This window comes from Coturnix japonica, chromosome 3 (genome assembly GCF_054131305.1).
Source record: "Coturnix japonica strain WE chromosome 3, WE-NBRP24, whole genome shotgun sequence".
NCBI classification, from domain to species: domain Eukaryota; kingdom Metazoa; phylum Chordata; class Aves; order Galliformes; family Phasianidae; genus Coturnix; species Coturnix japonica.
In genome coordinates this window covers 73,968,151-73,984,290 of record NC_140665.1, presented here as the reverse complement: position 1 = coordinate 73,984,290, position 16,140 = coordinate 73,968,151, and the positions used below count along the sequence as shown (strand labels likewise).

The following is a 16,140-nucleotide window of genomic DNA, read 5'->3' as shown; positions in this document are numbered from 1 at the left end:
CCAGCAGGTCAAGGAAGGTGATTCTCCCCCTCCCCTCTACTCTGCCCTGGTGAGGCCTCAATCTGGAGTACTGTGTCCAGTTCTGGGCTCCCCAGTACAAAAAGACAGGGATCTCTTGGAAAGAGTCCAGCGGAGGGCCACAAGGATGGTGAAGGGCCTGGAGCATCGCCTCATGAAGAAAGGCTAAGTGAACTGGGTCTGTTTAGCCTTGAGAAAAGAAGACTGAGAGGGGACCTGATCCAGGTCTATAAATATCTGAGGTGTGGGGGGCAAAGTGGTGAGGCCAGGCTCTTTTCAGCAGTGTGTGGAGACGGGACAAGGGGAAACGGCCAGAAACTGGAGCACAGGAAGTTCTGCATGAATATGTGCAAGAACTTCTTTACAGTGAGGGTGACGGAGCACTGGAACAGGCTGCCCAGGGAGGTGGTGGAGTCTCCTTCTCTGGAGATATTCAAGACCCGCCTGGACGCCTACCTGTGCGACCTGTTGTATGGAACATGCTTTGGCAGGGGGGTTGGACTTGATGATCTCTGGAGGTCCATTCCAGCCCCCACAATTCTGTGATTTTTCACAACATTCAGCCTTTAGTACATTACAGAGTCTTAGATAATTATTTTATTTATGAGCTACACTCACACTGTATGTATGTATAACTGTAAGGAGAGAAAGAAATAAAATACCCCAAATTCTTTGCAACTCTTAAATTATGAGGGGGAAAAAAAATCTAAACCACTTCCTATAACGTGAGGATAATGTGGAAGAAGCAGAGAGCATAACCCTTATGACAGAAGAGCCATCAAGACTCCTAAAGGGAGACAGACTAATCCAGCAGATCTCAGAAAACAAAGAGGGAATAACAGAAAACTGAGCTGAAAATTCTCATCTAGTCCATTTCCCTGTCTAAAGGAAGGATTCACAACATTGAAACCATTCCAGACATACTTCTCTAATCTACTCTTTAAAATGATAGAAATTGCACAGACTTCCTATCTCTAGTGGTAAAAAAAACAAGCTTTAGAGCACATTTTTTTCATTTTAACCTAAAAACCTCTTGCTTCAGCTAAAGACCATTACTACCATTGCTGCAGCAACTATGCACATACCAGACAACTCTTATGTCTCCTAGGAGACATCTAAACTAAATTCCATTTCTTTCAATTTCTTTGTAAAGATATCCTTTTCTAGATATCAGGTTGATCTTATTACCGACGCTTTTCAAACAATACACACTTTATTAAGTTCTCACTTACATGATTATGCAACTTCCCTTCAATTCCATCACCTATGTTGTCATTAGCAAGGTCTCTGGACTATGCAGTGAATAATAAATTTTATTTCTGAAAGTACTGTCTTTTTTTTTGGAAGAACAAGAGAGCTGAAACAGAAACTGCTGGCCACACAGCTCCAACCTTCTATCCTTACCTCAGTCAAGATATTTCAGAGGTAACATTCAAGGGGGTCAGAAATCCTCCACAAGGAGAAATGCTTTACATGTGATGTATTATCATGTCTTTTTTCTCCCCTTTCTAAAAGTTCGAATTATGTGACACTGTAGGATGTGGAACCAAAATATGTTCCATGCATAAGAATTTGGTGTGCTGAAATTTAGGGAAACACCCACTCCAAGATGAAAATATAAAAGGCGCAAGACCTTTTGAAAGCAAATGCTTCTGACTAGAATTACAAGTTTCATTACACTATAAACAATCAAAGACTTACTGCTAGACTTCCTGATGAGACATTTCATCAGAGAAAGCCCCAAATCCTCCCTCCTTAGCGTTCAAGCCAACCACAAATATTTATGTATGTCAAGAAAGAAAAAGAAGTTTGCTGATTTACATCTGTATTACCATTTTGAGTATTAGGAGTGACACAGACCATAAGAGGCTGCAAGTGTGTCTCTGTCACTTTATAAATATCCAGCTGAAGCTGTCAAAATTTTTCCTCACAAGACCCAGAAAATGCAGCGCCTTTTTATTAAAGTTCTCATTCACTCTGCAGACTACGTGGACTTCTGCAAGGCTTTTGACATGGCCCTACACTATATTCTTATCTCCAGATTGGAGAGATGTGGGTTCAAATGATGGACAATGGATAAGGAATTGGCTGGACAGTCACAGTCAGAGGGTTGTGGTCAATGGCTCTCTGTCCAGATGGAGGCTGGTCACAAGTTACGTGCCCCAGTGGATCCATCTTAGGACCAGTAATCTTTGTAAGTGACATAAGTGATGAGACTGAGTATATCCTCAGTAAGTTTGTGGACTGCACCTAGTTCAGAGAGGCAGTTGTTACAACAGATGGAATAAATGCCATCCAAAGAGACCTGAAGAAATCTGAAAAGTGAGCCCTTGTGAACCTTATGAGATTCGATAAGGCTAAGTGCAAGAGGTTGTACTTGGGTTAGGGCAACCATAAATACCTATAAAGACTGAAAGAACTCACTGAGAGCAGCCGTGTGGAGCATGACTTCAGCGTCCCGTCCCGGTAGATGAAAAACTAAAAATGAGGCAATACAGCATGCTTGTAGTCTGGAAGGCCAGCGGTATGCTGAAATGCATCAAAAGAGGAGTGTCCATCCCATCTGGAGTACTGCGCCCATGCCTGGGGCCCCAGTACAGGAAAAATGTGGAGCTGATCTAGAGTAGGACCAGAAGAATGATAAAAGGGATGGATCCCCCCATCCTATGAAGAAAGGCTGAGAGACCTGCACTTCTACAGCTTGGAGGAGAGAAGGACCCTGGGAGACCTCATTGTGGCCTTCCAGTACTCACAAGGAGTTTACAAGGAGAAGGGAAATCAGCTTTTTACATGGATGGATAGTAACAGCACAAAAAGGGACAGTTTTCAACTATAAGAGGGGAGATATACACCAGACATCCAGGGAAGTCTTTCACTGAGGCACTAGTACAGGCTGCCCAAAGAGGTTGTGAATGCCCCATCGTAATGCTATAATGCAATGGAAAGCATAGCAATGATAGCAGGACAGCAAAATCCTACAATACAGCAAGTGAATTTAAGCCCAAATGCAGCAGCCACAAAGAAAAAAACCCACATGCTTACCTTTAGAAAGACTCAGGGAGGCAGGGATCTCCAGTGAGATACCCTTACCTCCACTGCCAACCCTTAAATGAAGTCTATGAAGGAGTGGATCCTGGCTCCACATCGCATGCACCTGAGTTCCCCTGGGTTGGCCCTGCCTTGGCACCTACCAGGTGCTCAATCACCGTTCCAAGTCATGACTTAGCAATCCCACTACAACTGCCCCTGGAGATGTTTGATGCCAGATTGGATAGAGACCTGGGCAGCCTGATTTAGTAGTTATCAGCCCTGCCTATGGCAGGGATATTTGAACTAGCTGATCTTTGAGATCTTTTCCAGCCTAAGCCATTGTATGATTCATTCATTCTGTGATTCAGTCTGTAAGGAGCAGAGAAGGTCAAATCATACAGCTCTTGTACTTCCCAAATTCAGCACTTCCAAAGTAACGTGGAAGCCAGCTTTGCCTAAAAGATAGAAGGAGCGAGCTGCTGACAACACCTTCATCCTGGCCAGCTACTCTATAACTACAGCACAGTGACTGAACAAAATTCATAACAGAGCAGACAGAACTGAAAAGGATCCCTTGAAGTACACAGGAAGAAAGAAGTCTAGGTTACAGTTTTCACAGAATCATTTCAAGTTGGAAGCAACCATCAAAGGTCACCCATGCCAACTCCCCTACAATGAACAGGGTTCCTCAGTTACAGCAGAGCTGTCAGCTATAGACTAGGAGTATTTTCAAATCAATGAAAATTAAAAACATGTTGGACTTTTTATTTACAATATTTGCAATTCAAAATATTTCAGCTTTTTGTTTCCATGCACAGCAAAGTCCAGCCACAAAAAGGAATGTCTTATTTGAGGCACTGCCGACAACCAAAAAAAAGAATTCCGATTTCCCTAACCTTGCAGGGCAACGTACCATATGCTCTTAGTTAGCTACTACTATATTCTAAGCCAAAAATGAATAAATAAATGATGAAAAGTTGATTCAGGTAATATTTATTTTAGTCATCTGTAGCAGTGTTTCAAGGTATTCTCAACTAACAAGTTCAAGATAAACATCATTTAACTATCAAACTAGAGAAAATAATACAAACATCGATCAGTATGGCAGCTACTGACATAAGCCTGGAGAAAAGAAGGTTGCGGGGTGACCTTATTGCAGCCATTCAGTACCTAAAGGGAATCTATATCCAGGAGAGGAGTAAACCATTCAAAAGGCTGATAATACCAGGACACGGGGAAATGGATTGAAGTTGAAAGAGGGTAGATTTAGGTTGGATGTTAGGGGGAAGTTCTTCACTAGGAGAGCAGTGAGGTCCTGGAACAGGCTGCCCAAGGAGGCTGAGGATGCCCCGTCCTTGGAGGTGTTCAAGACCAGGTTGGACGGGGCCCTGGGCAACCTGATCTAGTACATGTGTATGTTTGGTGGCCCTGCCAGGCAGGGGGGTTGGAACTACATGATCCTTGAGGTCCCTTCCACCCCAAGTCATTCTATGATTCTAAGTGCAAGACAGCGCAGTGCTTACCGTTCTTTTACTATGACATCCCCACAGGACTGGCAGTAAAGGATGTAATTCTTCTGTGGTTTCAGTCTTTCCCAAAGCTTATAAACCAATTCTACAAACAAGAGAGGACAGTAACCTTCAAGGTTGTGCAAAGTTTTCACTCATACATAAAAATATTTCCAAGAACTTCACTCTTATGCAAGATAAGAATCTTGCATAAGAATATATAAAAGAATAAAGAATATATAAAAACTAAAAAAAAAAACTAAATAAATAAAAACTAAATTTAAAACAGTGACATTCTAAACACAACCTTAATTTATTTACCTACAGAAGCAAGTAATGAGATTTTGGATAAACTTGCCACCTCGTGCCCAGTATCGCAGGGTAGGAATTCAGTTTGTGAATAATTATTCTAATTGTGTGTATTCTCTCAGTCAGAGATGAGAATCACAACAAAGGCTGTACAACCTAAAATTCAATGCTTCTCTTGTGTAAAGAAGTCTCTGCCATATGATGGTACTTCCTAATATACAACAAAAATATATCTGGGTGTGTGGAAAAAAAAGGCAGCAGTCTTCAATTCTCAGCCAGGTCAGATAACACAGTTGTGGTGGTACCACTCAATGAACAGTCGGCAATACCCTCTACAGGCCAGTAAAGAGAATGCAGTCTCAGGAGAGAGCTCAGACAGACAAAAATACAAGTTTCTAAATAAAATAAAATAAATAAAATTAAAAAATAAAATAAAATAAAATAACAAATAGCACTAGGCAGAAGAAAAAGCGTAAGCCTGACTCTATGCATAAACAGACTTTGAGTTCTCCACTTTCTGACGTCAAAGTATATTCTCAGCAAAGGTCATTAGTATTTAAGAATTAGGTTGCAACCACAAATGATGAAAGGCATTTAAAGACATTCCAGACACATAAGAGACAAGTTTTGCAAAATTCCATAAGACATAAAACTTATACAAAACTTTCTTATATAAACGGCCATTCAAAAACTTCTGCATTATAACCAGAATAAGTCATATTACTGCATTTTTAGCTACTAAATGTGAAACAGGAGGCAGAAAACACGGAGAGGAGGGAGTTGAACACAGCTCTTAAACTCCCACACAGAAGTTACTCAGCAAGCTTCCCTCCGTGCGTCACCTCATGCACTTCTGCTTTATAGAGCAGATCGCCACCGATGCACTCAGAAGTCGTGACTATGGGCACCACCCGCCGGCGCTCAGCCTTACCCGGGGCAAGGGGAGCATCGCGCAGCCGTAGCCGCAGGCGCAGCCCGTCTCCGGGCAGGAGCCGCAGCCCGCGGCAGGAGGACGGAGCCAGGCTGACCCCTGGCGGCAGCGCAGCCGCCCCGCAGGCAGCACCGCTCCTCACTTCCAGCCGGCCCGGCTCCACCGTGATGTCGGCCGGCAGGTTCCGCAGGCTCGCCTCGCTGGAAAGGCAAAACAGGTTTCGTATTACTATTTTTTTTTTACCCCGCATGAGGAACCGATTCCCAGAGCCGCGCAACGTGCCGGCTCCGCTCAGCCCCAACAAGAGGGAGGGAGGGAGAGAAGGAGGGTGGCGGAGTCCCCGCGCTACCGGATAACGAGCAAGGCGCTCTGCGTCCCCCGCCGGATCTCCAGCAGGAACCCGCACGCCATGCCGGCACAGCAGCTCCAACTGCCCGCGCAGGAAGCGGCTGCTCTTCCGCCGGCCGAGCGCTGCATCCGCTGCCTCCCACCGCAGCGACGCCTGCAGCTGGGCGCCGGTGTTACCCGGCCTGGAGACCGGCTGGCAGCGCTGCTGGCTTCTGACCACGCTGGTGCGCAGGGCTGGTCGGCTCCGAGGGCAGCAGCCATAACCAGGCGCTGGGATAATAGAGTTCTCTGCATCAACCCCTTCCTATCTCACGTATTACTCCCACAGAATCACAGAATGACCCGGGTTGGAAGGGACCTCAAGGATCATGTAGTTCCAACCCCCCTGCCTGGCAGGGCCACCAAACACACACATTTACTAGATCAGGTTGCCCAGGGCCCCGACCAACCTGGCCTTGAACACCTCCAAGGACGGGGCATCCACAACCTCCCTGGGCAGCCTGTTCCAGGGCCTAACCACTCTCCTAGTGAAGAACTTCCCCCTAACATCCAACCTAAATCTTCCCTCTTTTAACTTAAAACCATTTCCCCGTGTCCTGCTATTGTCAGCCCTTTCGAAGAGTTTACTCCCCTCCTGGGAGTAAGTTCCCTTCAGGTATTGAAAGGCTGCAATGAGGTCACCCCACAACCTTCTCTTCTCCAGGCTGAACAAGCCCAACTCCCTCAGCCTGTCCTCACAGGGGAGGTGCTCCAGCCCCCTGATCATCTTCCTGTCCCTCCTCTGGACCCTTAACAAAATGTCCATGAGGGCTCCACACCTGGACACAGTACTCCAGATGGGGCCTCACAAGAGCCGAGTAGAGAGGGACAATCACCTCCCTATCCCTGCCGACCACCCCTCTCCTGATGGAGCCCAGGATCCCATTTGCATTCCGGGCTGCCAGAGCGCACTGCTGGCTCATGTTGAGCCTTTCGTCCATCAGGACCCCCAGGTCTTTCTCTGCCGAGCTGCTCTCAAGGACCACTCCTCCCAGCCTGTACAGGTGCCTGGGCTTCTTCCGGCCCAAGTGCAAAACCTTGCACTTTGCCGTGTTGAACCTCATTAGTTTCACCTCCAGCCTGTCGAGGTCCCTCTGAATGACATCCCTTCTTTCCGCCGTACCGACCGCAGCACTCAGCTCGGTGCCATCAGCGCACTTGGGCAGCGCCGTGGCTGGGTTGGTTAAAGCGCCTGTCTAGTAAACGGGAGCTCGTGGGTTCGAATCTTTCGGATGAGCCAAGGAGAGGCGGGGAAGGCAGGGGGCGGGGCTAGCGGCGTGGGGGCGGAGCTAGGACGGAGCTCGCAGCCAAGGGGCGGAGCTATGCCTGACCCTTAAAGCGCCGGAGATGTAGCTCAGTGGTAAGTGCGCATGCTCGGTAAGTATGAGCACCCGGGTTCGATCCCCGGCATCTCCATGGAAGGCGCGCATTGTTTTTAATCGCTTCTCGGCCTTTTGGCTAACATCAAGTGTAGTGTAGTCACGGAAGAGCTGATGTGTAGTTTAACTTTCATGCAAGGAATTGCATTTGATATAATTGGAAAAATTATTGAACTAGTTCACTATTGAAAACTATTTTCAGTGTTAAAACTACTGAACTTTCTTCACCAGGAGAGTGGTGAGGCCCTGGAACAGGCTGCCCAGGGAGGTTGTGGATGCCCCGTCCTTGGAGGTGTTCAAGGCCAGGTTGGACGGGGCCCTGGGCAACCTGATCTAGTAAAGGTGTGTGTTTGGTGAATGTGTATGTTTGCTACATGATTTTGTTAGCTATCCAACTAGATAAACCTAATAACTTGCTTCTGGCCTATTCCCTAGTGTAGCCACCAAGTCCCTCCTTTACCTAGCCACTAATTTCCCCAAAATATAATCAGAGATTCATTAAGGTTGGAAGAGAGCACCAAGATAATCTCTTTAGACCAACCATCAACACATCACCACCATGTCAACTAAACAAACCATATTCCTCAATGCCAAATCTACCCTTCTCTTGAACACCTCCAGGGATGCTGACTCCACCATTTCACTGAGCAGCCTGTTCCAATGGGCTACCACTGTGAGTGGTAGTGTTTCCTAATATCCAACCTGAACCTGCTTGCCTGGCAGGGCCACCAAACATACACATTTACTAAATCAGGTTGCCCAGGGCCCCGTCCAACCTGGTCTTGAACACCTCCAAGGACGGGGCATCCACAACCTCCCTGGGCAGCCTGTTCCAGGGCCTAACCACTCTACTAGTGAAGAACTTCCCCCTAACATCCAACCTAAATCTTCCCTCTTTTAACTTAAAACTATGTCCCCGTGTCCTGCTATTGTCAGCCCATTCAAAGAGTTTACTCCCCACAGCAAGGAAGACATTGAAGTGCTAAGGTCTGTCCAGAAGCTGGTAAAGGGTCTGGAGCACAGGTCTTGCAGAGATAGTTCCATTTGGAGAACAGGAAGCTCAGGAGACTTTATTGCTCTCTATAATTCCCTTAAATGAGGTTGTGGTGTGGTGGGAGTCAGCCTTCTCTCCCAGGTAACAGCAATAGGACAAGAAGGAATGGCCTCACATTGTGCCAGGGCAAGTTCAAGTTGGATATCAGGATAACTTCTTAGAAAGAGTGGTGAGTGGTGAGGGACGCAGTGGAGTCACTGTCTCTGGTGATGGTTGAGAACCATGTGCATGTGGCACTGAGGGATACTGTTTGTGGACATTCAGATCTGCAGGTAGAGAGGACAGCATTCTCCTATTGCCTGAAGTCGCCATCCATGGGCAGGGCTGCCCCCCATCAGCTCAGCTGCCCAGGTTCCATCCAACCTGGCCTCCAGCCCCTCCAGAGATGGGGCACCCGCAGCTCTCTGGGCAGCTGCGCCAACTCCTCACCGCCCTCTGAGTAAAGAACTTCCTCCTCACATCTAACTCAAGCCACCCTCTCTCTGTTTAAAGCCATTCTCCCATGTCCTATCACTCTACCTAAGCAGTTGCTCCCCATATTAAGTGGACCTCTATACACTGCTGTCTTCTGGGTAGGAATTAAATCTCAGGAGCATTTTGTAACAAAAATAAGGGCAGAGACACACTGCTCCAGTTGAAAACACAGGGTGTGTGGCTGTACTCAGTTCCCTGTATCCCAGGGAACCGGGGGCCTTCCACAGCTTCCCCACTCCAGATGGGGCCTCACAAGAGCCGAGTAGAGAGGGACAATCACCTCCCTATCCCTGCCGACCACCCCTCTCCTGATGGAGCCCAGGATCCCATTTGCATTCCGGGCTGCCAGAGCGCACTGCTGGCTCATGTTGAGCCTTTCGTCCATCAGGGCCCCCAGGTCTTTCTCTGCCGAGCTGCTCTCAAGGACCACTCCTCCTCCCAGCCTGTACAGGTGCCTGGGCTTCTTCCGGCCCAAGTGCAAAACCTTGCACTTTGCCGTGTTGAACCTCATTAGTTTCACCTCCAGCCTGTCGAGGTCCCTCTGAATGACATCCCTTCTTTCCGCCGTATCGACCGCAGCACTCAGCTCGGTGCCATCAGCGCACTTGGGCAGCGCCGTGGCTGGGTTGGTTAAAGCGCCTGTCTAGTAAACGGGAGCTCGTGGGTTCGAATCTTTCGGATGAGCCAAGGAGAGGCGGGGAAGGCAGGGGGCGGGGCTAGCGGCGTGGGGGCGGAGCTAGGACGGAGCTCGCAGCCAAGGGGCGGAGCTATGCCTGACCCTTAAAGCGCCGGAGATGTAGCTCAGTGGTAAGTGCGCATGCTCGGTAAGTATGAGCACCCGGGTTCGATCCCCGGCATCTCCATGGAAGGCGCGCATTGTTTTTAATCGCTTCTCGGCCTTTTGGCTAACATCAAGTGTAGTGTAGTCACGGAAGAGCTGATGTGTAGTTTAACTTTCATGCAAGGAATTGCATTTGATATAATTGGAAAAATTATTGAACTAGTTCACTATTGAAAACTATTTTCAGTGTTAAAACTACTGAACTTTCTTCACCAGGAGAGTGGTGAGGCCCTGGAACAGGCTGCCCAGGGAGGTTGTGGATGCCCCGTCCTTGGAGGTGTTCAAGGCCAGGTTGGACGGGGCCCTGGGCAACCTGATCTAGTAAAGGTGTGTGTTTGGTGAATGTGTATGTTTGCTACATGATTTTGTTAGCTATCCAACTAGATAAACCTAATAACTTGCTTCTGGCCTATTCCCTAGTGTAGCCACCAAGTCCCTCCTTTACCTAGCCACTAATTTCCCCAAAATATAATCAGAGATTCATTAAGGTTGGAAGAGAGCACCAAGATAATCTCTTTAGACCAACCATCAACACATCACCACCATGTCAACTAAACAAACCATATTCCTCAATGCCAAATCTACCCTTCTCTTGAACACCTCCAGGGATGCTGACTCCACCATTTCACTGAGCAGCCTGTTCCAATGGGCTACCACTGTGAGTGGTAGTGTTTCCTAATATCCAACCTGAACCTGCTTGCCTGGCAGGGCCACCAAACATACACATTTACTAAATCAGGTTGCCCAGGGCCCCGTCCAACCTGGTCTTGAACACCTCCAAGGACGGGGCATCCACAACCTCCCTGGGCAGCCTGTTCCAGGGCCTAACCACTCTACTAGTGAAGAACTTCCCCCTAACATCCAACCTAAATCTTCCCTCTTTTAACTTAAAACTATGTCCCCGTGTCCTGCTATTGTCAGCCCATTCAAAGAGTTTACTCCCCACAGCAAGGAAGACATTGAAGTGCTAAGGTCTGTCCAGAAGCTGGTAAAGGGTCTGGAGCACAGGTCTTGCAGAGATAGTTCCATTTGGAGAACAGGAAGCTCAGGAGACTTTATTGCTCTCTATAATTCCCTTAAATGAGGTTGTGGTGTGGTGGGAGTCAGCCTTCTCTCCCAGGTAACAGCAATAGGACAAGAAGGAATGGCCTCACATTGTGCCAGGGCAAGTTCAAGTCGGATATCAGGATAACTTCTTAGAAAGAGTGGTGAGTGGTGAGGGACGCAGTGGAGTCACTGTCTCTGGTGATGGTTGAGAACCATGTGCATGTGGCACTGAGGGATACTGTTTGTGGACATTCAGATCTGCAGGTAGAGAGGACAGCATTCTCCTATTGCCTGAAGTCGCCATCCATGGGCAGGGCTGCCCCCCATCAGCTCAGCTGCCCAGGTTCCATCCAACCTGGCCTCCAGCCCCTCCAGAGATGGGGCACCCGCAGCTCTCTGGGCAGCTGCGCCAACTCCTCACCGCCCTCTGAGTAAAGAACTTCCTCCTCACATCTAACTCAAGCCACCCTCTCTCTGTTTAAAGCCATTCTCCCATGTCCTATCACTCTACCTAAGCAGTTGCTCCCCATATTAAGTGGACCTCTATACACTGCTGTCTTCTGGGTAGGAATTAAATCTCAGGAGCATTTTGTAACAAAAATAAGGGCAGAGACACACTGCTCCAGTTGAAAACACAGGGTGTGTGGCTGTACTCAGTTCCCTGTATCCCAGGGAACCGGGGGCCTTCCACAGCTTCCCCACTCCAGATGGGGCCTCACAAGAGCCGAGTAGAGAGGGACAATCACCTCCCTATCCCTGCCGACCACCCCTCTCCTGATGGAGCCCAGGATCCCATTTGCATTCCGGGCTGCCAGAGCGCACTGCTGGCTCATGTTGAGCCTTTCGTCCATCAGGGCCCCCAGGTCTTTCTCTGCCGAGCTGCTCTCAAGGACCACTCCTCCTCCCAGCCTGTACAGGTGCCTGGGCTTCTTCCGGCCCAAGTGCAAAACCTTGCACTTTGCCGTGTTGAACCTCATTAGTTTCACCTCCAGCCTGTCGAGGTCCCTCTGAATGACATCCCTTCTTTCCGCCGTATCGACCGCAGCACTCAGCTCGGTGCCATCAGCGCACTTGGGCAGCGCCGTGGCTGGGTTGGTTAAAGCGCCTGTCTAGTAAACGGGAGCTCGTGGGTTCGAATCTTTCGGATGAGCCAAGGAGAGGCGGGGAAGGCAGGGGGCGGGGCTAGCGGCGTGGGGGCGGAGCTAGGACGGAGCTCGCAGCCAAGGGGCGGAGCTATGCCTGACCCTTAAAGCGCCGGAGATGTAGCTCAGTGGTAAGTGCGCATGCTCGGTAAGTATGAGCACCCGGGTTCGATCCCCGGCATCTCCATGGAAGGCGCGCATTGTTTTTAATCGCTTCTCGGCCTTTTGGCTAACATCAAGTGTAGTGTAGTCACGGAAGAGCTGATGTGTAGTTTAACTTTCATGCAAGGAATTGCATTTGATATAATTGGAAAAATTATTGAACTAGTTCACTATTGAAAACTATTTTCAGTGTTAAAACTACTGAACTTTCTTCACCAGGAGAGTGGTGAGGCCCTGGAACAGGCTGCCCAGGGAGGTTGTGGATGCCCCGTCCTTGGAGGTGTTCAAGGCCAGGTTGGACGGGGCCCTGGGCAACCTGATCTAGTAAAGGTGTGTGTTTGGTGAATGTGTATGTTTGCTACATGATTTTGTTAGCTATCCAACTAGATAAACCTAATAACTTGCTTCTGGCCTATTCCCTAGTGTAGCCACCAAGTCCCTCCTTTACCTAGCCACTAATTTCCCCAAAATATAATCAGAGATTCATTAAGGTTGGAAGAGAGCACCAAGATAATCTCTTTAGACCAACCATCAACACATCACCACCATGTCAACTAAACAAACCATATTCCTCAATGCCAAATCTACCCTTCTCTTGAACACCTCCAGGGATGCTGACTCCACCATTTCACTGAGCAGCCTGTTCCAATGGGCTACCACTGTGAGTGGTAGTGTTTCCTAATATCCAACCTGAACCTGCTTGCCTGGCAGGGCCACCAAACATACACATTTACTAAATCAGGTTGCCCAGGGCCCCGTCCAACCTGGTCTTGAACACCTCCAAGGACGGGGCATCCACAACCTCCCTGGGCAGCCTGTTCCAGGGCCTAACCACTCTACTAGTGAAGAACTTCCCCCTAACATCCAACCTAAATCTTCCCTCTTTTAACTTAAAACTATGTCCCCGTGTCCTGCTATTGTCAGCCCATTCAAAGAGTTTACTCCCCACAGCAAGGAAGACATTGAAGTGCTAAGGTCTGTCCAGAAGCTGGTAAAGGGTCTGGAGCACAGGTCTTGCAGAGATAGTTCCATTTGGAGAACAGGAAGCTCAGGAGACTTTATTGCTCTCTATAATTCCCTTAAATGAGGTTGTGGTGTGGTGGGAGTCAGCCTTCTCTCCCAGGTAACAGCAATAGGACAAGAAGGAATGGCCTCACATTGTGCCAGGGCAAGTTCAAGTTGGATATCAGGATAACTTCTTAGAAAGAGTGGTGAGTGGTGAGGGACGCAGTGGAGTCACTGTCTCTGGTGATGGTTGAGAACCATGTGCATGTGGCACTGAGGGATACTGTTTGTGGACATTCAGATCTGCAGGTAGAGAGGACAGCATTCTCCTATTGCCTGAAGTCGCCATCCATGGGCAGGGCTGCCCCCCATCAGCTCAGCTGCCCAGGTTCCATCCAACCTGGCCTCCAGCCCCTCCAGAGATGGGGCACCCGCAGCTCTCTGGGCAGCTGCGCCAACTCCTCACCGCCCTCTGAGTAAAGAACTTCCTCCTCACATCTAACTCAAGCCACCCTCTCTCTGTTTAAAGCCATTCTCCCATGTCCTATCACTCTACCTAAGCAGTTGCTCCCCATATTAAGTGGACCTCTATACACTGCTGTCTTCTGGGTAGGAATTAAATCTCAGGAGCATTTTGTAACAAAAATAAGGGCAGAGACACACTGCTCCAGTTGAAAACACAGGGTGTGTGGCTGTACTCAGTTCCCTGTATCCCAGGGAACCGGGGGCCTTCCACAGCTTCCCCACTCCAGATGGGGCCTCACAAGAGCCGAGTAGAGAGGGACAATCACCTCCCTATCCCTGCCGACCACCCCTCTCCTGATGGAGCCCAGGATCCCATTTGCATTCCGGGCTGCCAGAGCGCACTGCTGGCTCATGTTGAGCCTTTCGTCCATCAGGGCCCCCAGGTCTTTCTCTGCCGAGCTGCTCTCAAGGACCACTCCTCCTCCCAGCCTGTACAGGTGCCTGGGCTTCTTCCGGCCCAAGTGCAAAACCTTGCACTTTGCCGTGTTGAACCTCATTAGTTTCACCTCCAGCCTGTCGAGGTCCCTCTGAATGACATCCCTTCTTTCCGCCGTATCGACCGCAGCACTCAGCTCGGTGCCATCAGCGCACTCGGGCAGCGCCGTGGCTGGGTTGGTTAAAGCGCCTGTCTAGTAAACGGGAGCTCGTGGGTTCGAATCTTTCGGATGAGCCAAGGAGAGGCGGGGAAGGCAGGGGGCGGGGCTAGCGGCGTGGGGGCGGAGCTAGGACGGAGCTCGCAGCCAAGGGGCGGAGCTATGCCTGACCCTTAAAGCGCCGGAGATGTAGCTCAGTGGTAAGTGCGCATGCTCGGTAAGTATGAGCACCCGGGTTCGATCCCCGGCATCTCCATGGAAGGCGCGCATTGTTTTTAATCGCTTCTCGGCCTTTTGGCTAACATCAAGTGTAGTGTAGTCACGGAAGAGCTGATGTGTAGTTTAACTTTCATGCAAGGAATTGCATTTGATATAATTGGAAAAATTATTGAACTAGTTCACTATTGAAAACTATTTTCAGTGTTAAAACTACTGAACTTTCTTCACCAGGAGAGTGGTGAGGCCCTGGAACAGGCTGCCCAGGGAGGTTGTGGATGCCCCGTCCTTGGAGGTGTTCAAGGCCAGGTTGGACGGGGCCCTGGGCAACCTGATCTAGTAAAGGTGTGTGTTTGGTGAATGTGTATGTTTGCTACATGATTTTGTTAGCTATCCAACTAGATAAACCTAATAACTTGCTTCTGGCCTATTCCCTAGTGTAGCCACCAAGTCCCTCCTTTACCTAGCCACTAATTTCCCCAAAATATAATCAGAGATTCATTAAGGTTGGAAGAGAGCACCAAGATAATCTCTTTAGACCAACCATCAACACATCACCACCATGTCAACTAAACAAACCATATTCCTCAATGCCAAATCTACCCTTCTCTTGAACACCTCCAGGGATGCTGACTCCACCATTTCACTGAGCAGCCTGTTCCAATGGGCTACCACTGTGAGTGGTAGTGTTTCCTAATATCCAACCTGAACCTGCTTGCCTGGCAGGGCCACCAAACATACACATTTACTAAATCAGGTTGCCCAGGGCCCCGTCCAACCTGGTCTTGAACACCTCCAAGGACGGGGCATCCACAACCTCCCTGGGCAGCCTGTTCCAGGGCCTAACCACTCTACTAGTGAAGAACTTCCCCCTAACATCCAACCTAAATCTTCCCTCTTTTAACTTAAAACTATGTCCCCGTGTCCTGCTATTGTCAGCCCATTCAAAGAGTTTACTCCCCACAGCAAGGAAGACATTGAAGTGCTAAGGTCTGTCCAGAAGCTGGTAAAGGGTCTGGAGCACAGGTCTTGCAGAGATAGTTCCATTTGGAGAACAGGAAGCTCAGGAGACTTTATTGCTCTCTATAATTCCCTTAAATGAGGTTGTGGTGTGGTGGGAGTCAGCCTTCTCTCCCAGGTAACAGCAATAGGACAAGAAGGAATGGCCTCACATTGTGCCAGGGCAAGTTCAAGTTGGATATCAGGATAACTTCTTAGAAAGAGTGGTGAGTGGTGAGGGACGCAGTGGAGTCACTGTCTCTGGTGATGGTTGAGAACCATGTGCATGTGGCACTGAGGGATACTGTTTGTGGACATTCAGATCTGCAGGTAGAGAGGACAGCATTCTCCTATTGCCTGAAGTCGCCATCCATGGGCAGGGCTGCCCCCCATCAGCTCAGCTGCCCAGGTTCCATCCAACCTGGCCTCCAGCCCCTCCAGAGATGGGGCACCCGCAGCTCTCTGGGCAGCTGCGCCAACTCCTCACCGCCCTCTGAGTAAAGAACTTCCTCCTCACATC

General features: G+C 49.0%; 1 protein-coding gene across 5 annotated transcripts in view; it reads right to left on the bottom strand.

The window, feature by feature from the left end:
* Nucleotides 1–7,319, bottom strand: part of UBE3D (ubiquitin protein ligase E3D) — a 71,695-nt gene extending 64,376 nt beyond the window's left edge. For 4 of the 5 annotated variants that reach the window (XR_014944184.1, XR_014944185.1, XM_015859013.3 and 1 more), the window contains exons 1-3: nucleotides 6,146–6,234; nucleotides 5,797–5,996; nucleotides 4,572–4,662 (exon numbers count right to left, since the gene is read on the bottom strand). Coding sequence is in view for 3 of the 5 variants with exons in the window: in XM_015859013.3 (XP_015714499.2) it covers nucleotides 4,572–4,662; nucleotides 5,797–5,996; nucleotides 6,146–6,207 (353 nt within the window). In the remaining 2 variants the exon portion in view is untranslated. Of the gene's footprint in view, nucleotides 1–4,571; nucleotides 4,663–5,796; nucleotides 5,997–6,145; nucleotides 6,235–7,256 lie in introns of those variants that run through there. The other variant, XM_085541946.1, reaches the window with a different exon arrangement.
* Between the last annotated feature and the right edge of the window lie 8,821 nt (nucleotides 7,320–16,140).